Source organism: Canis lupus, chromosome 2, assembly GCF_003254725.2.
Source record: "Canis lupus dingo isolate Sandy chromosome 2, ASM325472v2, whole genome shotgun sequence".
Classification (NCBI taxonomy): Eukaryota; Metazoa; Chordata; class Mammalia; order Carnivora; family Canidae; genus Canis; species Canis lupus.
The window spans coordinates 18,781,478-18,803,925 of NC_064244.1; the positions used below are offsets into that span (position 1 = coordinate 18,781,478).

At 39.9% G+C, this 22,448-nt stretch overlaps 2 protein-coding genes across 7 annotated transcripts in view; one reads left to right on the forward strand and one right to left on the reverse strand.

Annotated features, from left to right (window-relative positions):
* RSU1 (Ras suppressor protein 1) overlaps positions 1-22,448 on the forward strand; it is a 249,472-nt gene that overhangs the window by 205,786 nt on the left and 21,238 nt on the right. For 2 of the 3 annotated variants that reach the window (XM_049097336.1, XM_049097343.1), the window contains one exon: positions 9,951-10,030. The exons of the other annotated variant lie outside the window; for it this stretch is intronic. In XM_049097336.1, coding sequence (XP_048953293.1) covers positions 9,951-9,990 — 40 coding nt within the window. In that variant the 3' untranslated portion in view covers positions 9,991-10,030. The remainder of the gene's footprint in view (positions 1-9,950; positions 10,031-22,448) is intronic. 3 annotated transcript variants of the gene reach the window in all.
* Positions 1-22,448, reverse strand: part of PTER (phosphotriesterase related) — a 144,036-nt gene that overhangs the window by 22,239 nt on the left and 99,349 nt on the right. The window contains exons 5-6 of one of the 4 annotated variants that reach the window (XR_003136012.3): positions 21,240-21,413; positions 20,653-21,099 (exon numbers count right to left, since the gene is read on the reverse strand). The exons of 2 other annotated variants lie outside the window; for them this stretch is intronic. Coding sequence is in view for 1 of the 2 variants with exons in the window: in XM_049097331.1 (XP_048953288.1) it covers positions 21,359-21,413 (55 nt within the window). In the remaining variant the exon portion in view is untranslated. Of the gene's footprint in view, positions 1-20,652; positions 21,414-22,448 lie in introns of those variants that run through there. One more of the 4 variants, XM_049097331.1, reaches the window with a different exon arrangement.

Here is a 22,448-nt window from a genome sequence, read left to right on the forward strand (position 1 = left end):
CTATTTACTGATCAGGTCAGCTCCTTATATAGGAGTGGGGCAAGCTGTTGGCAGTACCCACAGTTCCTGGAGGTCAAGGTTTCTGCTCTCCTGCCTCAGAGAGCATCCCAGTGTCCACATTCACAGGACTAACTTTATCTGTCTCCAGAGGTGTCATCTTCTTGATGCTTCTGCTGCCCAGTGTCACTCTGATATTGGTATTTTCTCTGTACGAGTGTTGTCAGCAATGCTGGTTCATCCCTGCCCTTCCACCGGCTAACAATTGAAAGTAGGGAAAGCAGTTATCCATTCATAACTCCCCCAGAGCACCACCCAAAATATCCCTGCCACACCAGGCGGGCAGTCTCGCTGCTTGTGTGGGCTGATGTATCTGTCACTTGTGCAACCGGGATTTTAACAAAGAGCCACTTCTTAAATCACAATGCAGTGCGAGACCAATGTTTCCATCAGGGGAGGCCCTGCCTGGAGACGAGGTCTTAGCTCCAAGATAGTCCAACCATTTAAAACTGCAGTGTAGGATGGAGCTTTGTTGTTGCCGTTTTGTAAGGATCAGCAATGGAAAAGATTTGGGTAAAAGGCAGTAAAAACCACAGTTGATCTAAAAATAAGCAGCGTGAGAATGTGGTGGTTTCAATGTAGGTGCGTGGGGTGGAGGGTGCACATGAAGAAGCTCAGGTTCCGTGGGCTGGGAAGAGGCTGCAGTCGGAGGGAGCCACCACATTCATGTTAATGGAGATGTTCAGTTGGATACTGGCTGTGGCTTCCCTTGGTCACAGGCCATCTGCCTTGAGTACTAAGCTGAATTGTTAGGATCTCCCCAAAGATCCATGTCCACCTGGAACTTTAGAATGTTGACGCTATTTGGAAATACAGTCTTTGAAGATGTAATTAAGTTAAAACAAAGTCATACTAGATGAGGTAGGTTTGCCCTAAATCCAGTGGTGTCTTTATGAGAATGCCATGTAATGACCTGGAGGGGACATACATGGGCAAAGGCCGTGAGACAATGGAGACGGAGATTGGGTGATACAGCCACAAGGCAAGAAATGCCATGGTTGCCAGCAACATCAGAAACTGTAAAAGGCAAAGAATTGATGTTCCCTCGAGCCTTCAGACAGCATGTGGCCATGCTGACACCTTGATTTTGGACTTCTTGCCTCCAGAACTGTGGAAGAGCGAATTTCTGTTTGTTTAATCCAGCAAATTGGTGGTATTTTGCTACAGCAGCCTTAGGAAATGAATATAGGTGTGGGGAACCAGCACAGACCTGGGCTGCTTCTCTGGAAGAGGCCACTGAGGACCACAAAAGAGAACGTGGGACCAGCAATGATTGCCTCGCTGATGGAAATGGAGAAACCAGCCATAGCGAACCAGGGCTGTGTGTGGTTTTCATTCTGTTGTTGGCTGACCCAGAACGGGGCGTGGCCAACTTCCCAGGGTCTAAGTATCAGCCTGGACCATGAGTCCCAGCAGAGCTTTAGGAAGACACCTTACCCCATTCTTGACTGTGCATCCAATTCCCCAGTTAAGGACTTGAATGAGTCCTGTTTTATCAGGTAGCTTTTACTGCTGCAAAAAAAAGGCTAAAAATGTCATCTCTTTTGAGGAAAGGAAAACTTTTTTCGGTTACCTCATTTAAGAAATCTCATTTCTTTAGAGGTGTTGGGTGACATTCTGTATTCATGCTTATGTTCTAATCTAGAGCTATAAACAAAGACAAAAAGAATCAATATGAAAAGATTTTTTTTTTTTCTGAGCTGGCTACATTATTTTTTCTTTGTTGCCTAGGTGAGGCTTATTTTATATAGTTTGATGCACAAGATAAAAAGCTCTCATCCAGTTGCCCCCTAAAAACTTTCATAATGGGTTTGTGATAATAGAAGTGATTCATTAATTCCAAATTCCTCAAAGAACATTTATCAGATATATGTGGAATATGTGCTTATTCTCACAGATTATCTCTGGAAGAAGATCTATATAAAACACAGCAGCAGTTGCTTCTGAGGATAGAAACTGGGGACTTCCTTTTCACTCTCTACTTTTAAAAAAAACTACATGTATTAAATATTTAGGATAAGTAAATAAAAATTTAATTTTAACATGCCAATTGTTCTTCTAAAATAATTTTTAAAATAAATATTTATCGAGCATGCATTATGTATAGACTGTATTAGTTCTAGAATATACAGTTTTAATGCAGATACAATCCCTGGAAATTAATCATCTAGTCTAATGGGAGAAATTATAAATTAATAATCACACAAATAATTATATAATTAGAAACTTGATAATCCTCGGAAATAGAAGAATTTGGAGCTATGAGAAAGAATAATGCCAGGGACCAAATAAGATTACAGCATCACCAAAACCCAGAGAGAATAATGCTTTATCTGGAAGAAGGTAGAATTTAACCAGACGAAGGAAAGGGGGCTCAAGTTGAAGCCTTGTGCAGAACAGGAACTTGATAGATTTCTCAAACTGTAAGGAGGCCATAGTGGCTGGAGATGAACAAAGAGGAAGGAAGATGAACAGAGACCAGATCACACAGGATTTTCATCACTTCAGCAGGTGTTCATCAAATGCATAACATTTATGCCTTGTGCTGTCCCAGCACTGGAAACACAGCAGTAATTAAGCCACAAGGTTGTTTTTTTTCAGCCATCTTGTGGAGTATTTCATTATGAGCCCAAAGGGAATCCATAGAAGAATTTAAAGTAGAGAATTCATATGATCTGATGTAGATATTTAGAAGACCACTTCAGAAAACTGGAAAACAGACATATCAGACTACTTTGGCACATCAGTACCTGGGTGATGAGCTTTGTCAGACCACCTTGCAGGAAGCCAAAGGTTAACAATACCAGTATTTATTTTGCTGGCCTTAGCAAAATGGGATCCATTCTATTCCGCGGTAATGGTGTGTCCATTCTGAAAAAGCCTTTAATAGGAAACCAAAAGTTGAGGAGGTGGTAATGAACCTGTTTGTTTTGACCAGAAACTTTTAAATAATAAACTTTATTTCACCTTGAAGAGCAAGTAGCACAGATTGTTTTTCCATTGCTCGATCATTTAGCAAATTGTCATAAACTCAGGGCTGTGTAGTGACACAAGAGCAACACTAGGCACCAAATCATCACCCTCGATCAATTAAGGATATTTCTGTTGTAACTTTTGGCCATCCTACTCTTCATAGAGCACTAGCACAACCCTTCTAGCTGCCCATTGATTTTTTTTTCTTGATGATTTCTGGCTGCAAGAGAACAGAGATCCCCAACTTTATAAAGTAGAGATCATATGTATGCATCGTAAAAGAGTTCTAACCGCATTTACATTTTGCACGTTTTCTCAAGAAATGCTTCCTTGCACATAGTTAACAACTTACGCCATTTTATATGGAGAGGAGAATGGAGAGATACCAGTTCCCTACTCAGCCAACTTAGTTTGATCAAAGCTTTTGGGAAATAAAATATTGCTGTCCTATCTGCATGTCCACTCATAAAAAAAAAAATCATAGCATGAAAACCGGATGTCAGAGAACCTTGGGGGACTCATCCAGGCAAAGTTTTTGGAGAGCATCCTGCCCTACCCCTGCATTTAGCAGATGAGAAAACTGAAACTTAGAGAAGTCAATTGACTTCAGAAATTCAAGTCTTGCAGCAAATTAGCTGCCAAATCAGGACAAGAATCTGGATGTCCAGACATAATTGAGGGATCATGAAATAAAATACTAAAAGAGAAGACTAGGCACAGACTGACAGAAGATGTGCTAATGTGGTCTGTCCACAGAAATTGCATAATCACCATACATAAGTGCGCCTCACTCCCCTCTTCCAATGAGTGAGAATGATGCAGTGATGTAGGACTGATGTTTGGGCAGTGCTTAGTTACTGAAGGCAAATCATCAATAGCCTAAGAACAAGACATAACAGTTACTCTGTCCTTCTGCAAAACTGTGCCACCACCACGTCTGGAAGTAAACTCCCCAGGTCAAATCGCACTTGGCTCAGAGGCTATGGGGCAAAAGCCTGCATATCTGGAATAGGATACAGCAGAGTATTTATTTATTTGGATAATCCCAGACATTTGTTGGGGGCAGGGGTAAGATGACCCCCAAAAGCAAAAACAAACCCCCATCATTCATTATCTGAGAAAAAGAAGCAAATCTCTTCCAACGATGAGCATGGTTGGTTGGAAAAATTTAGAGAAAGATCAAGTATAATCAAATGCTGGTGAAATGAACTGGTAATTTCATACACATCTTGACTTCCTAAAGCGGAGAACCTATAGTTGAGTAAAAATCTGTCTAACCCAACTCAACAGAGACATATACTGTCAGCGGATCTCTCTAGGCCATCCTGTTTATGTCGGGACTAGATTTCCTTCCTGAAGTAACAAAGAGGTGGAAAAAAAAAGAGGACTAGCTCTCATTTTACCAGGTACCTAATAGCACCTGGATCTTTGTGTGCTATTCGCCTAAATTTAAATAATCCCAGCATAATATGGTAGGTCGATGATAGGTTTGCATATCTCAGCCCATTCCTCTTTTTCACTGTTGCAGGATGGCCTCAACATAAAACCTATCTGAAATGCACAGAAACATCTTATTGTAGCTCTGTCTCCCCTGAGCTCTCTTCTAGCCCTTGGCACCCCATCCCTCCTCCAAGAGAAGGAGCCCTAAGCAGCTCTTCCTAAGCAAGAGGGAGCTTGAGTAAACGAAAAATAAAGAGTGACCAGAATGAATAAGCATCTAGAAAGATGTTCGAGTGGAAACTGTTGAGTAGGCTGGTCTGTGGGCATCAGAAGCCTAGCACTACTAGAATAACACTGAGAGAGAGACAAGGATGGCAGAGAGATGGTCATGAAAAATCTGCCTATCAATAAAATAATTTGGGTAATTAACACCTGGCATCACGGGAGACACGTTTTCATTCAGTATTATTTGAAGTAACAGGAAATAATAATTAGGTCTCCTTCATCGCACCTCCATTCTGGACATGCAAATTAGGTTAAATTATTTTTGGTTTCCAGCCACATCACCCGCAATCCTCCTTTTAAGGATGCACAGCCCTTTACAAGTGCAATGTTAATCCTCCTCCGGGAATATATAGCAAAGCAGTGGATTTCCAGAAAGTTTAAAATGGTACAAGTTTTTAGAATGATGTTGTCTACCATAATTTTATGCCTAGATCTGCGTGTAGCACAAGTTGGTTGTTAAGCATCAGTAAAGGCTAGAGCTAAATTCCAGAACTTAAAAAGGTGCCTAGGGGGTGGGATCTGAAGCATAGAGAGTCACAAAAGGGTACTGCACTCCATTGAGGGGGTTTATATTACGGAAAAGTCTGTTATAGATGTGAATCTATTGCTGTATTTCAAAGGCTGTGTTTCTTGAAACATTTTAATGTCCTCCCTCAGTTGGAATCATCTGTGTCCAAAATAACAAATGGTCCCATACTTTCCCCCCCTCTGTACCTCAGGAGGCTTGTTGGGTTTGGGTTTTTTGGGTTTTTTTTTTTTTTGGTGGGTTTTTTTTTTTTTTTTTTTTGATGTAGATGGAAATTGGTGTGGAAATCATGAGGGAGGTCCAGAGAAGACTCAAAGCAGCCATTCAAAGCTTCCAACAAACCCTAGACCCCCTCTAAATTGCTATTTCCATGTCACAGAATTTTTTTTCATTTTAAAAACATTCTGAGATATTTTCATGGTGCTGTGGCTAACCATTTTTAGTCAGTTAAAAAAAATGCCTTTATCACCTCCCACCAGGAAGCTCATGGAACACACTGTTGGAGATGCTAAAACTTTTTTTCATTTCTCCTTACAAAATATTAATGGTAAGCAGTAGAAAAGAAAGAGAAAGTATTTAATTCGGTTTTCCGAAAGCTTAGTTCAAAATTACGAATTGTACCTGTAAGTGTGAATAAGGCATCTGTGAGTAATTACAATTAGCAAACCTGATTGTTTTCACTGAATAACAGGTTAGGTGCCCAGCCCTTCATTTCACCAAGCAGGTGCAGAGAATGAGCTACGCTAGGGGAAGCAGCTCAGGGTCGGGGGGCTCAGATTTGCAAAATGAAAAAGCTCTGGTTCGAGAACACTCATGGGTCTGGTGGAAGAGAAAGGGGAAGGAAGACAGGGCTGGGCTAGAGGAAGGAGCTGAGAGCAGACTGCCTCTCAGCTTGGCCATAATGAAAAAGCCTGTGGTCCTGCTGAGGAGCAGGAGGGAGAGGCCCTGTTAGGTGACCCCTGGGCCTAGCCCTGTCTCCAGAAATGAAACCCAGGCCTCTCTTCCATCCATCTTCCCTCCAGGCCAAGGACAGAGTTATAGATGTGAATCTATATGTGGCACCAGATGAAAGGAGGACAGACCGTGCAGACTGGTCTCGGGGTTTCCCTCAAGCAGCTGAGAACACTCGTTCAACTTTTAATAGCTTACACATTCTTTGCCACATGCACCCAGAATTTATAAATCGGTAAAAATAAAAGTATTAGGCTTTGTTTAACACTGTGGTCTCAATTCCAGGCACCATCTCTTGGCCATTGGGCTTCTCCCTCATGTTGGGAACAAATGCAAATAAATAAATGAGGAATTTTTTGTTTTTATTAGAAAGAATAAGGAAATAAGTGAGATGAAGCTGGAGGGAAGAAATAAAGGAGATGAAACCAGGGGAAGATAACATAATTCTTTATAAAAAAAAAAAAAAAGAATTCCATTTATGGAAAGTTTCCCACAATGGCTTTCACTTCCAAGTGGATGATAAATCCATTCATAGGGAAAGAGAATTTGCTAACAAGAAGGGACATCTGATGCACGCTACACTTGGCCAAATTTCTATTTCCCCGCTTATTTCCTCCTCTTAAAGAAGAAATATTCCCTCTCTTTTAAAAAGACAGGTTGGGCCCCTAGGTGGCTCAGTGGTTGAGCATCTGCCTTTGGCTCAGGTCATGATCCCGAGGTCCTGGGATCAAGTCCCACATTGGGCTCCCCTCACGGAGCCTGCTTTTCCCTCTGCTCGTGTCTCTGCCTCTCTCTGTGTCTCATGAATAAATAAATAAAATCTTTAAAAAATAATAAAAAAATATAAGGGTCTTTTTTAAAGCACTAGTAAATAAAGACCCCAAAGCTAAAGCTCATTGATGAATGGCAGTATAGATTGATATGCTCTCCCCACAAATGCCATATGTTGAAGTCCTAGCCTCCTGCACCTCCAAATGGAACTTCTTTGGAAATTGGGTCATTGTCGATGCAGTTAGTACTGGGGTAGAATGAGGCCCTAATGTAATATCACAGGCATCATAACAAAAAGAACACCACTGAAGAGAAAGACACACAAAGACATAAGATAATATGGGGGCATCTGGATGGCTCAGTGGGTTAAGCAGACGACTCTTGATCTCAGCTCAGTCTTGATCTCAGAGTCATGAGTTCAAACCCTGAGCTTAAGACACACACACACACACACACACACACACACACAAGAAAAGATAATGTGGAGAGACCAAGAGAGAAGTAGGCATCTGCAAGCCAAGGAAAGAGGTTGGAGCAGACCCTTCCTTCACAAGGAACCAATCCTGCTGACACCTTGATTTCCATCTTCTAGCCTCTGGAACTGTGATACACTAATTTCTTAATTTCTGTTATTTAAGCTACTCAGTGTGATACTTTGTTATGGCAGCCCTAGCAAACAAGCAGTTTCTCGGGAGCTAAATGGTATCAGAAAATTCCAAAAATAATAATAGATAACATCCATTGAACAATTTCTGTGTGCCAGAACCTATGCTTTATATATGCATTGCTTCTCTTAGACCTCACAGTTTCAATATCAGTTGCCTCAGACATGATGTCTGGAGCTGTGGCAGCTACTTGTATCCATGAATAAAGACAAGCCTAAATATCGAAACAACATTCTGAGGATGTCAGGTGGAAAGGCAGAAAATACCTGGGTCCTTCTTGACGACACTGGTTGACTGAATTAACCAATTCTAGAACCTTCTATCTTGAGGCTTTTTTTTTTGATGTGAGAGAGATATCCTTACCATTTAAGGCACACTTTGTTGGGTCTTTTGTTACTTGTAGTCAAGAGCGTCCTAACTGATTGAATTCATCTATTTGAGTGTGTCCTCAGATAATATCAGTAGCATTTAAGAGAGAGAATTGAAATGATTTTCTGAAGATCATGGAGTGAATCTGTGACTCAGATGATGGGGATCCCCTGATCCCCCTCAGTTTTACACCAAATTGTCTTTAGTACTGTTTTGTGTAATTTTGAAATCTTCTCCCCAATATCACTGTCTTGTCCAGTGCTTCCAACTTATACCCAATGTGCATATTTCCTATTTCTGCATTGTTTAGAATTTTTTATTCAATCTATAAATACTTTACTTGATTGTATCAGCAGAAGCCAGGTATCACATCTGTATCATTACCTTTGTACAGTACCTGAGATAGCTCCAGTTTAATTTTGCAGTAAACAAATCTCTGTGGATGATGATGACATCCTAAAACATAAAGTGAACTCCTCAAAGAAGTAATCTCATCTTCTGAGCCTATATCCTATGTGTTCTTCAGGAAGGAATGAGAAATGCATAGGATTGGAAACATTTTATACCTGTGGCCTGGGCCTCATAGGTAGTTGGTTTGGTTTGGTCAGTTTAAGTTTGTGAGTTCAGGTTCTTGATATTTTGAGTAACTTATATTTGCACAAAAGAGATTTGCAAACCCACAGGCCATCCACAAAATTGTCCTCCCCCTTTTAAGATCCTATCTCCACATTTAGTACTGGTACATGTGGAGTATCTCCACACTCTGCTCTCTATCTCTAGTTGTCTAGTGGTCATGTCTATTTGGATGTCTCACTGTGGCTTCAAATTCTTCCAATTATGAAAACACTCAAGATCACAGATGAATGAAAGGTAGCTTTCTTTCTTGACTTTCATACCTGTCACTTTTCGCCTCATCCTTGTGGCCACGCAGCTTCAAAAACTTCATCATCCTTGATTCATTGCTCTGCTTCACTTTCCGTATCAGGCCAAGTCCTGTTCATTCTCTCTTTAAGATACATTGAATCCATTGCCACCCCTTCCTGTGACCATTGCCAACCACCCCATTCCACTCCCTTAACTACCAGTCATATTATTATTCGTTCACAACTTGTTTCCCTGAATCCAGTCTATTCCCCATAAAATCTATCCTTATGAAGCCAGTCTCCCTTAAATGTTCTTTCATCTTGACAGTTCCCTATTCACACTTCACAATGACCTCTTTGATGTCTAGGTACATCTGTATTTCCAGAATCTTATCTTTCCAGAATCTTTGCCTCTGTAGCCACATTTTCCACTGGTCCCTAATCACTCGAGTTCTCACAGACTGTCTCATTTCCTGCACATCCCCCTGAAATGGATAGCATATTTGGCCATCTCATCCTCTGTCTTAAATGCTCCCTCTTGTCTCATAGTCTATCAGAAATTAGCCTGGTCTACTGTAGCGTTCCCAGCTGGGGGTGATTTTTGTCAATGACATTTTTAACTGTTACAACTAGGCAACAGAGTTTGACTGCTGTGTAGAGGGTTGGGACCAGGGATGCTTCTATAAACATTGTGCAATGCACAGGACAGCCTCTCACAACAGAGAATAACTGGCCCAAAGTGGCAAAGGCACCAAGATTAAGAAAAGTAGTAGAAGGGGCACAAGAAACAGAAGTCAATCTGAGCTCTGCTGAGTAACATCAGTTAGCTCCTTAAGGCTGATGCATCTCACGTGGGCCACCATGCCATGACCCCTTGCCTCTCTTGGGACTCCTCATAATGTCTATAATGCCTGTCAATGTGCACCACACAGTTTAAAGCTTCAGATTATGTGTCGGAGATTGTCTCCTGATTCTTGTATGGGTATCTCTTGCTCTGATCCTGCTCTTCACCTAAAGGAGTACCATGTCTCATTCTTGCATTCCCTACAGCATTACTGAATGCAACAAATGCCTAAGAAGTCCGTGTTGAATGACTGGATGGGCAACCAAGGAAGATGCATTCCTCAGAGGTACCCTCCTCTTTCTGTTAGGCATGCTTAAAAGATAGAAACGTTGAGTGTTGTCTGTTCCATTGGAAGAGAGCTTGGCACAACACTAAGGTTTTTTTCTATATATAAATTAATTTTTATTGGTGTTCAATTTGCCAAACATATAGAATAACACCCAGTGCTCATCCCGTCAAGTGCCCACCTCAGTGGATAGGCATCACCCAGTCACCCCCACCCCCCCACCCACCTCCCCTTCCACTACCCCTAGTTCGTTTCCCAGATTTAGGAGTCTCTCATGTTCTGTCTCCCTTTCTGATATTTCCCACTCATTTTTTCTCCTTTCCCCTTTATTCCCCTTCACTATTTTTTATATTCCCCAAATGAATGAGACCATATAATGTTTGTCCTTCTCCGATTGACTTATTTACTGGAAGGTATTATGCTGAGTGAAATAAGTCAACCAGACAACACTAAGTTTTTAAATACCAATCAGACTGTAGGAAACGGAAAGGTGTTTACTTTCTCAGACCAACCAGTGCATCCTGATACCCGTCAAAAGGCCATCAGGAGCCAGTAGCCAGAAGCTGGGAACTACCTCCTCATGCTCTTGTAGTTTCATGTTTGTTCTCATGTTGAGACATTTTAATCTGCAAATGATAGGAACTGATGGCTAGTGTAGTCCCAGACAAATAGTGCCAAGCCACCTGAGACATAAGAGTGTATCTATGTATGCTCGGGAAACTACAACACTCTGCTTTGTCAGTCTAAATGTTGAGAATGTGTTCTTTTGCCTAATGAGGTAAAGGACATCATACTCTTTCAGGCTAATCCATTTGTGGTGGCTAATAGAGCCAAAGTCCAGGGAGAAGGATGTCTCTCCAGGGACTCAACAATTTATTAGGATTATAAATTAATACATATTCATTAAGGAAAATTTTAAAGTATAAAAATATAGAGAGCATAAGATTCAAAGTAAATCTTAAACCCACCATCCGGAGAGCACCATTGTTTAACATTTTGATCTATTCACATTTTTAATGAATTATATATATGAATATATAATAAAAAGTAAAAAGCAATGTAATTCAAATATTTCCATTTAAACACACACAGACTCTCACTGCAAACATCTAGGAGTTGCTAGGATGACAGAAGATTCCCCTCCCTTCTTATCAATATTTTCCCACGAGGTTAACCGCTGTCAACAATTAGCATGCGTTCTTCCAGATTTTTCTATTCCTATACAAATATATATCTTTTTACTTTTTATAAAAATAGTATACATATTGTTATGCAACATATGTTTCTACCTAATATATTTTGGATAACCTCCTACATCATGTAAATCTACCTCTTTCTTTTAAAACCTACATGGTAATGCAATTGAATAAATGCAGCAAAACTTTTTAAACCAGTCCCCAGTGATGGCTTCGTGGATTGTTTCAATTTTTGCTCCTATAAGCACCTTTGCAAATAATGTTTTTGTACATTTATATGTATTTTTCTATACCAGTGCACATTTTACCATAAGACAGATCCTAGAACTGCTGAGTCAAAAAAATACAGTCTAAACTTTGTCAGATGCTACCAATCTACCTTATTCTCCAAAATATTTACTAATTAGGTCTTAAAATAATGAACTTATTTTAGCGACCTTATAAATTAGTAGAGTTTTAGTGGAGGATGAATATATAAAACTCTGACTCTTATTTTAATATCTTTGCGAGTATATTGCAAGGTCAAAATTAGATCTCAGATTGACTTGGATTTCACATGAGTCTATTCATATTCTCTGTGCAAAATCTCTCTCCCATTGAACATGGTCGGACTGTCCTTGATGTCTGAATAAGTAGCCACCTTTCTTGATAAGAAAGTCTCGTGCCTTGGTGACTTTGGAGTTGGACCGACTACATTTGACTCCTACCTCCTCTAATTATTAGCTGTGTGTCCTTGGGGAAATTATATAACCACTCTGAGTCTGAGTTTTCTTTTTTGCAAAATGAAAAAAAAATAACCAAAAATACACTTTGTAGAGAAGTTCAGAGGATTAAATTAAAACTCTCTCCAGCACCCAGCAAATAGGCACTTGTTGGTTTGTTTTAAGGGAGTGATGATGTGTCTCAAGCAAGAATGGAATCCATTACTGAATATGGGACCAAAAGAGATGCCAGAAGTAGATGCCACATCATGCAGGGTTTGGGTGTTGGTTGATTCTAGAAGACTTTCAGTTTATCCTTATTCAGTTTCCCTAATGGCTGCAAAGAAAAACAAAGCAGAAAGTGAGGTCCCTGCATCCCCCTACACTGCAACCTGTTGTAGCTTGGAACAAAAGGGGACCATTTCATCACAAGTTGGTTGACAGGTTTCTGATCAGCACCTTAGTGAACCAGGAAGGGAACACTTTGCAAAGATTAAGGCAGCAAGGAAATGTTGTCATTTTGGGGTAACTGAAGTCTGTTATTTTGCTATAACCAACACTCTCTGCAGTAGCACAAAAATCCCTGTTCCCTGTGGATATGCCAGAGCTCAAACTTGTCATTGAAAGGCAATGGCAAGAAATTCCACAAAAGAATGGGTGACAGTAATTGGAAAATTTAAGTAGAAGTGATATGAAAAAGTAGCTTTATATTATTAATTCTCCTTTTATAATATAAATGATAGTTTATAACACATTTATTTTGACAGTAGTCCAAGACTTTAAAATGTTTTCCATGAACCAGTAATAAACGGTGATAATCAATTTGTTGGGGATTACACTGATTAAGGAAATAATTCATCCACTATATTTTTCATCTCAGATATTTTTCAAATGTCATTCTAAAGCTTAAGAAACCTTGTTATTAGCCAGTACGCATGGTAAGTGTAAAAGTGATGGCACAAATATTATGAATAGTACTTCTTAGGACAAAATTTGATTTGTTTGAAGGCAGATGACATTATAAAGGATAGTCAAGATGTCAGTAGAGGGAGTTAGTATGCTACTTGATTTACTTAGCATCTTTGTCACTTTATAGATTGAGATATGATTGATGGTAACATTAATATAGAAAGTATGTTAATATTAGAACAGGCTTTAAGATCCCTTACTTGAAAATTCTCCCCCTCCTCAAATTGGTATAATTTGAAATAAAGTGCCCTAAGGATAGAGTGCTTCTTAGACTACAAGCCCTTTGGTGTAAGGATTCTTCATTACTTGTCTTTAGAAAGTTAATCAGTTTTTGAGGTATACTTTATATGTGTAAAATGCACCCATTTTCAGAATACATTTCAATAAGTTTTGACAAATTTATATACTGATGTAACCACTGCCATAATCAAGGTATGGGATATTTGGGATATTTTCATCACCCCAAAAGTTCTCTTTTGTCTCCTCCCAGTCATCCCTCTTCCTCTTCAGCCTTAGGTAACTGCTAAACTATTTTCTGTTACTATAGATCGGATTTGTCTTTTTTAAAGTTTTATATAAATCTAATCTTACAGAGTCTCATATTTTGTGTCTGACTTCTTTCACTCGATATACTGCTTTTGAAATTCATCCACGTTGTTGCATGTATCAGGATTCATTACTTGTTTATTTGTTTATTAGTATTCCATTATGTGAAAGTAGCACATGTGCGTATCCATTTTCCATTCACTGGATGATGAATATTTAGTTTGTTTCTACTTTTGGTTATTATAAATGAAACTGCTTTATACATTCATGAGTAAGTCTTTGTGTGAACATATGTTTTTTTATTTCTCTTGGGTAAATGTACAATAGTAGTTACGCTCACTTATTAGATCTAGTGACTTTTTTGTAGACTATAGGATTTCCTATACTGGAGATCATGTCATCTAAAGATAAAGAAAAGTTTTACATCTTAAAAAGATGCAGTAGTAATATGGTAGGATGCATAATAAGTGCTTATTTAACGTCATAAGAAACTGTCAAACTGTTTTCAAAAGGCACTGAACAATTTTATATCCCTACCGCCAGTTGTTCCATAGATTTGCCAACACTTGTTATTGTCAGGTCTTCTTAATTTGGGTTATTATAATGGGTATGTAGTGATATCTAATTGTGAGTGATGACTAATAATGTTGAGCATCATTTCATGGGCTTATTAGCCGTGCATATATCTTGTTAAGTTCTGTTCATATCTTTAGCTTACTTTTTAAAATCGGGTTGTTCATCTTAAAAAAGCTGTTTATATATATTTTTAGATATAGTCCTTTGTCCTGTGTGTGTGTGTATCTGACAAATATTTCCTGCAGTGTGTGGCTTGCTTTTTCATTTCTTAACATTGTCACTTGAAGACCAAAAGTTGTGAATTTTGATGAAAAGGGACTCTTTTTAACACCTACTCTTGTCTCCTCCACAGCTTTGAATTTCAAGTAGAGCTTTTTAAACACAAAAGTAGTCCCTTAGTGACTCTCTGTTTATTGACAAACTGAGAAAAGCCAAAACATTAGCTCTGAATCGAGAATTCTATTTTAAATATTGACATTCTGGTTTCCTTCAAATAAGTTATACAAATTTTTTAAGCAATTCTGTGAGGTAGAAAAAAATACTGCTGCTCCCATTTTATAGAAAAATAATCTGAGGTGTGAAAAAGTGAAGTACATGACCCGAGGTGAAGAAAAGTGTCTGAGGCAGAGCAGGGAATGCAGTGAAACTAATTGATCACAGTGATGGGTCTGATCCAAGCTCTTTGGGGTCCACCTCCTGGCACCCAAACCCACTGAGCTAAATAATTACAGCAAGGCCAGGGCCTGAAGGGATCAACCCACATCTGCTGGTATGGATTCTTTGCATTTTATTTTGTTTCTTTTCTTTCTCCACCCTCACACCCTTTCTTCTTTCATTTTCTTTTTCTCTCTCTCTCTTTTTCTGCCTTCAACATCCTTATGTGTTCCATCAACTGTTACTGAGTTTTGCCGTTCTTTCTTCCTCCCTTTCTTCTCCTCTTCCTCCCTGCACTCTACCCCTTCCCCTCCCTTCTCTCTCTCTCTCAATCTCTCTCTCTCTCTCTGCCAGTCTTAAATGAGGAGCTCACCTTTTATAACGAATCAAAGACTGATTTTTCTATCATGCAGGAAAACACCTTTTTGATTCTGTCTGATGGTGGTAGAACCAAAAGCAAAAACCAGAACCCACTTCAGAGCCACAGATGCCAGTCAGGAAGGAAACACTGACTGCATAGACCAGTCAAATGGACTGAAAAAATTCACCTCATTTCAGGCGAAACTCCTGATATGTTCTGGCTTTTTTTTTTTCTTTTAAATTAAAGTTTGCTAGCAATGATTATATTCTATCACTAATCCTCTGTAAAACAGCAGCCACTGGGTAGATTTTTAAAGGAGTGATCCTTTCATTTTACAAATCTCAGCATACTTCCCTGTTTCAAACTTGGATAAAGTCCTCAATCCTTGAAGCAGCCTGCAAGATCCTACATAATCAGGATCTCTCTCTGTCCTCATCTCATCTCTGGCCACACCCTCATGCTCCATTTTGTGTTCCTGTGTTTGTTTGTTTGTTTGTTTTCTCAACTACCTGGCTATTCCTTGGAGTCTTCCCATTGGCATCACACGTTCTTCCTCCTGTCCAACTGACCCCTTTCCTACCTCTCTCCTTACCCCCTTTTCTCTTCATAACCATAACAACTATGTATGTTTACTAAAAAGTATACATGCCTGAAATAAATGCAAGTGAAGTTCAAAATATAATTTGGAGTTCAAAGTATTTTTTAAAATTAACCCACTGCTAAGAACTTTCATGTTTAACCTTATTTCAAACCTTATTAATATATATAAACACACATATACAAATATATATTTTTGTAAGTGTATATATATATATATACACACACACACATACATATCCTTATATATTATACATAATAAAATACATGTACACACACAAGTAAAATGTACTTCATGTGTATTATTATATGAATGACAGGATAGATTTCTTAAAACTTCATTAAAATGGGATTATATTATATTGTACATAGTATCTTAAGTTAAAAGGTTACTTTTGGAGCACTTGGCAGGCTCAGTCAGTGGAGCATGTGACTCCTGATCTCAAGTTTGTAAGTTAGAGCCACACGGTGTAGAGATGACTTAAAAAAATTATAATCAAATAAATCTTAAAGTTTTACATTTGTGTGGCTTTATAAAAAAAATAAAGAGAAACTGAAAGGAAACTGAAAGAAGAGTTAAACTTCAGATAAAGGTTTTTTGCTATAACTAATATGACTTCCTAGAAAACTGCTCTGAAGTTAATAAAAACGCAAAATACCAGTGGAAGCATTGTTTTGTAACAACTTTATTGAGGTAGAATTTACACACAATAATCTGCATATACTTAAAGTGTACAACTTGGAATGTTGCATGTATATACACACCCAGTAAAGCATGGCCATACTCGCAATAGTGTTCATACCCTTCACCCCTGTAGATTCTGCGCACCCCCTCACCATCCTTTCCCTTCACCCTCTCTGTCTCCCTCCCCCAGGCAAAGGGGTCTGTTTTCTCTCACATAAATAAGTTTGAATTTTCTAGAGTCTTCTTTAAGTGCAAATAGTCTGTATTCTCTTTTGTCTGCCTTCTTTCACTCAGCGTAATTACTCTAAGATTCCTCTGTGTTGCTTGCTACGTACCTCAGCATAGTATTATTGCAGCATAGTATTCCCTGGGATGTATATACCACAGTTTGTTGATGGCTGCCTGTGGCTGGGCACTTAGGTTTCTTTTTCCAAGTTGAAGCTGTTACAATGATAAGTTGAATTTTATGAAGATGTAGAACTTGTGGCCTTCCAAAGACATTGTTAACAGAGAGTAAAAATACAAGCCCCAGGCTAGGAAAAGAGATTTTGCAAAGCACATAACTGATAAAAGACTTGTATTCAGGATGTAGAAAGATCCCTCAAAACTCAAGGAAAAAAACAACACATTATGATTTTTTTAACTACATATTTTGATTTTAACAGAATCTGCTTACACCTTGCTACAAAAGATGAGGGAATTAGAACTAACACTTCTTCCTATGATTTTTCCCTCTTCTTCCTATTTTTGTGGCTATCTCACTGTTTTATACCTACATTGTGGTCATAACCATAATTCCCAGTATATTTATATTTATTTTTAGTCCTTTATCTAAATAGACTCAGTGCTCATGGCTAGTTCTCCCACTGTATGTTTCTTATTTCTAAAGGTTTAATTTTTATTAATTCACACCTGGCTGAATCTTGCCAGCAAGCAACTTTGTTCAAGAAGAACTCTAGCACTGCATGCCCTAAGTTAATGCATGCTTTCTCATAGCTTGTGGATTCTATTCTTCATGACCACTGGGTTGATCAAATGCCCTTAGCCTAAATATCAGTGTCTTTTAAGTGAAGCCTTCCGTAACTTGAATATACCCCTGCACTTTTCCTTCAAAGTACATAAAATTATAAGTAATTGATTCATTGTGTGATTTTTGTTTAATAGGTCTTTCTAGACAATATAAATTTTAAGGGTATGAATCATACCTGTCTTATGATAGTGGTGACATATTTCCTAGCAGTTTTATAGCTCAAAATGGTGCTCGATATAGTGTTCATTTATTTAACAAATATTGAGAAGTTGAAGATATAGCAATAAGTAAAACAGACCAAAATTTTTAAAAAATCCCTATCCTTACAGAACTTACATTCTGGTGTGGGGGGAAGCAGAAAATGAATAAGTAAATGTATATAGTATATAGAGTATTTTAGAGGAAAAAATATATATGTAATAATTCATTACTAGGCTTTACTAGCAGAGTAGTATTTCAGAAAACACCTGAAGATGTTTTAGGACCAGAATAGAGATAGTAAGGGGGAAAGAAAAACTATAACTGATACAGATAATGAAGAAAAAGAAGAAGGCAAAGTTAGAGTAGATCACTAATCTCTTCCTCATTACCGAAGTTCTCATGCAAAGGAGCAGGAATGTGATTTGGATTTTCAGACTCACTTCCTTCCTTCAACCATCCCTGTTCTTGACCCAGGAAGGTAAAGGTATCAGAAGGTACCCTTGAGCTTCTGTTGCGATTGCGAGATCTGTCACAAATTGTGAACAAAGAATAACCAGAAACTTTTTAACACAAGGAATTTTAATAAAATAACTCCCCAAATGTGAGGAGCTTCGGTTTTCTCTTTATTTCACAATAAGGAAGGCAGAGAAGACTTACTTATTCTTTCAGTGAGTCTCTTTTGAGAATCTGTCATATGCCATGAACTGTGCAAAGTCCTGGGGAAACATCAATAAGCATAGCAGATGACGATCTGTCTTGCCCTCCTCAGGCTTCCAGCTTAGCAATGGACACTTGAGGGTTATATACCGAGATTTACACCACAGAAATTGGTGAGCACTACAGGTGTGCACTAAATTTATGGTGTTGTTGATTTTTCTAGATTTAAGATTAAGTGATGCAGAAACAGTATCCCCACAGATTAAACGTTTGTTGAGTTCATAGCTGTTCCACTGTGTAGCACAAAAAATTGAGGCAATATTCTAGTATTCAAGAATTATTACCTGATTCAGCAAAGAATTCACTCATGTCATTGACAAATGAGTGAAATTCCAACATATGTCTTCTCCGTTGTTTCACTTTCCTCTTACTCATTAACGTAAACGAAAATGTCAACCAACAGTCATGTCGGAACTCCGCTCATTTATCATTTGCAGCCATAGCTTGGCTCCAGATACAAGAATTTGTCAAAAAGGCAACAAAAGCATCCTGCAGAAACAATCATCTCCCGTTTGAACCCATTGTTGTTAGTTTTCCTGTCCAGAGCATCACTGTGAATTCAAAATCAAAGGTCACAAGGCAAATGCTCTGCACTCCCTGTTGATTTGTAACCAAACATGTCATGTGGGCATCTCTTCATGGCCCAAGGTGGGTAATGGCAAAACCGATTGACACACTGGTGCTAGTGATTCTCCCGAGCAGCACTGGGTAGGCCAGGCAGTGTAAAATGAAATGTGCACATGAGGAGATGGCTACACTGATCCTCCATTAGGAGTTAGATCACATAAATCATTCTTTCCTTCTCTGTCTAATGCCACCTTTAGGCTACTGATGGGGGAGACATCTGGGTAGGTCTAGTGATTGAGTCAGCATTCATGCAACAGTTTTACCTCTGAGAAGCTGAGAGCCCATGTGGAGCGTTAATCCACGGTCCAGGCCACTGACTAGCCTTTCAGTGAATGTGAAAATGTTAGCTGATGGGATGATGCAGCAGCTTCACTTCTGTTCCATCACTGAGCCTTTGCATCTGAGTGTCCCTTCCTCTCCTGAAGTTTTTGGTTGTTTGGTTGGTGGGTTTTGTTTTGTTTTGGTTTAAATGTAAGCCATAACTGGCATGCCACAAAAAGGGCAAGAAAGTTGAAATTTTAATAATGGTCTAAGAAGTCACTGCTTTGAGGAAGTATCTCTTAATTTATAGCAAGATTTGCCAACATGACCAAACAAGTAGGTTTCTGAAACATTTTATTTGACTTTACATGTAATATGTTTTTGAATGACCAGGATACCCCGGGGATCCTTGGTTTAGTGCTTGTAGATTCTGGGCTTTGTGGGTTTAGACCAGTGCTGCAAGTTCATACTGAAGGCAGGAGAAGATGGTTGGGGAGAAGGGGGAGGTAGAATTTTTCTCCCGAATCTCTAGAATTGGCCACCCTTCTAGTACAGGAAGGCTGGGGATGCCCAAAGATTAGTGATGTCATAGATTAGTCAGCAAGGCGAGACTTGAGATTCCCAGTGAGGTCAAAGATCTATCTGTGAAAGCCTTCAACAAGTTATTTTACTAAATGCAAGCAAGTATATTGTTTTTTGAAGTTTCTTACCAACCCAAAAGCATTTGGTGATAGACCACTGAATCCACTTTGGCACATTCTTCTACCAAAAAAGTTGACGTGTATGCATACGTATTTCCATATGTATATGTACATATATACCTATATACAAGGATGGATGGGTGGATGGGTATATAGACAGACAGGCATGACTTATGGGATGCTATATCAGTCAGGGTCTAATCAGGCATCAAAACCATTTGAGTCTCTTAGAAAGAGGGACTTTGAGGCAGGGGAGTATGTTCACCGAGTGTGGAGTCGCTGAGATGTGGGGTGGTGTACACATGGTGAGGGGAGCCAGAGAATGGCAACATCGGGAGACAGGAGGGGCAGTGAGAAGAGGTGGAAGTATTGGAGCCTGCAGCCCAGGGAAAGTGTAATGAGCTTTTCCTCTATTCCCACTCTTTGATTTTTCTACTTCTCTTCTCCATCTTGCTGATAGCAGTTTTTGACATCTCTAACATTAGAAAGGAAAAGAAAGAGGGGGTGATGTGGGAGGGCGAAGACAGGTCTTATCTGACTGGTCACCTGATGGCAGCTGGAACCTCTAAGGCCATCAGTGACTACCCCAGAGGGCTACCAGGGCGGAGAGGCAGCGGAAACACTCTGGTTTCCTGCCCCTCCCCTCACCTGGCACCTCCCTCTCTCTGCAGCCCTTCTCACTGACTGAACCCTGCCAGAGCCCAGCTGACATGGGAGCCTGGGCAACCAGCTTCCCAGAAGCATACCTCTCTTCTCTCTTATGTAAATTTTCTATATCTGTGTAAGATATTACAATAAACTTAGAAGCTTAAAACAACATATATTTATTACATCATCCTTTCCCTGGGTAAGAGTCCAGGCATGGGTTAGCGGGGTCTTCCACTCAGGATCTCCCATATTGAAATCAAGGTGTTGACCGGGGCTGTGGTCTTATGTGAGGCTCTGGTCCTCTTCCAGACTCACTCAGGTTGTTGACAGAATTAGTCTCCTGTGGTTGTAGGACTGGTTTTCTCATCCACTTTGAAGTTTAAAAAGGCCCCTTGAAGTCGCACTCAAGCCCTAGCCATCTGGCCCTCCCAGCATGGTAGTTTTCTTCTTTCAGGCCAGCAAGAGAGCCTCCCTCCCATCCACTAAGGCAGATTCTCTTACTACAGAACCAAATCCGTTCCCATTCAGGGAGAGGAGATTGTACAGAGTGTCTATACCAGTGGTTGGAGATTTGAGGGCCATCTTGGAATTCTAAAATACTGAACAAAGTAGAAGAAGGGGAAAAAAAATAAAAAGGACCTGGGGGCAGCCAGACCCAGGACCAGCACAAATGCAAAATCAAAGCAACTTTATCTGCCCTTTGCTTAAATTTCCCTAGTGAGGCTCCTTAATTGCTTACCTTGGATGAAAGTGTTAGCAGACCTCATGACGTCTCAACGCTCTTAGGTCATAACACCCCATGTCAATATAGTGATGCCAATGTCCAGGTTCCAGTAGAAGTCAGTACATTAAAGGTGGTCAGAGTTGATATTTGGCCTTCTTATCCCAACTTAGGGCCAGTGGAGTCCAGAAGCTGCCATTGAGAAAGATGGTGTGATGGGGTTCTGCTCTGTCACCTGACTCTAATCTCCTCTCCCCTTTGTTGCTAAGTGCACACTTTAATACCCCACTATTGGAGCAGAGGGGAGAGAGGGCCACAAAGTGAGGGTGAAAGGTGGGTAGGAGAGTCCTTATTTGGGGCTATCACAGCTGACATCATGCTCTCTGGGCCTGGCAGATATCGAACACCTTCTTAAGGATGCTTCTGTGGGTTCTTTGGAGGTATCTTCAGGGCTGTCCCATCATAATCCCTTGATGAGGGAGAATGAATCTCTCTTCCCACTGGTCTCTGAGGCTCTTTCCTCACCCTCTGTGAATCTGGATTCACCTCGACCCTCTTTCCACACAAATCCCTTCACCTGCCAAGTGGCCGTCTTAGGCTGGATTAAGACCATCACCTGTCATCTGTCTCCCACACAACCCATTTCCAGCCTATGAGACACTGGTGGATCTTTCTCTCTGATAAACTCACAGGCAGGGTGATTCCCAGCTCAGCCACCTTCCTTCAGCAAGACAGCCTGCTTCCCAGTCTTTAGGAGTCGGAGCCAGATACCAGTCCATTGGAGCCCACCAAGTCATTCTAGTTATGGGGGAAGGGAGGGGGTTCCTGATGAAGCCCCACTAGGCTTAAACTACAAGGCATAGCCCCTCCCCCCTGCTCCCCTGGGGTGGGTGTGGGGAAGTGAGGCTTCATGAAGGCACCCTAACAGCTCTCCTTTATCCCCTTTTATTCCTTAGATATGGGTAGGGGCTTAAAAATCATGTAATACTTTTTGGTTTCCTCTTTTGGAAAAACTTGCATCTTGACTTGATACCTGATTTAGGAATATCATCTAATTAACTCAGGGCTTCAGTTGAAACTTTAAGTTATTTCTCCCAGATGGGGAATCTTAAAATCAAGGGAATCCCCTGATTGCATATAGCAGACATACCCACGTTTCAATGGAAACTGATCTCTCCTCCAGCCCCCACTTTTTTTCTCCCACAGAGAGACCCAGCTGCTGTGAGG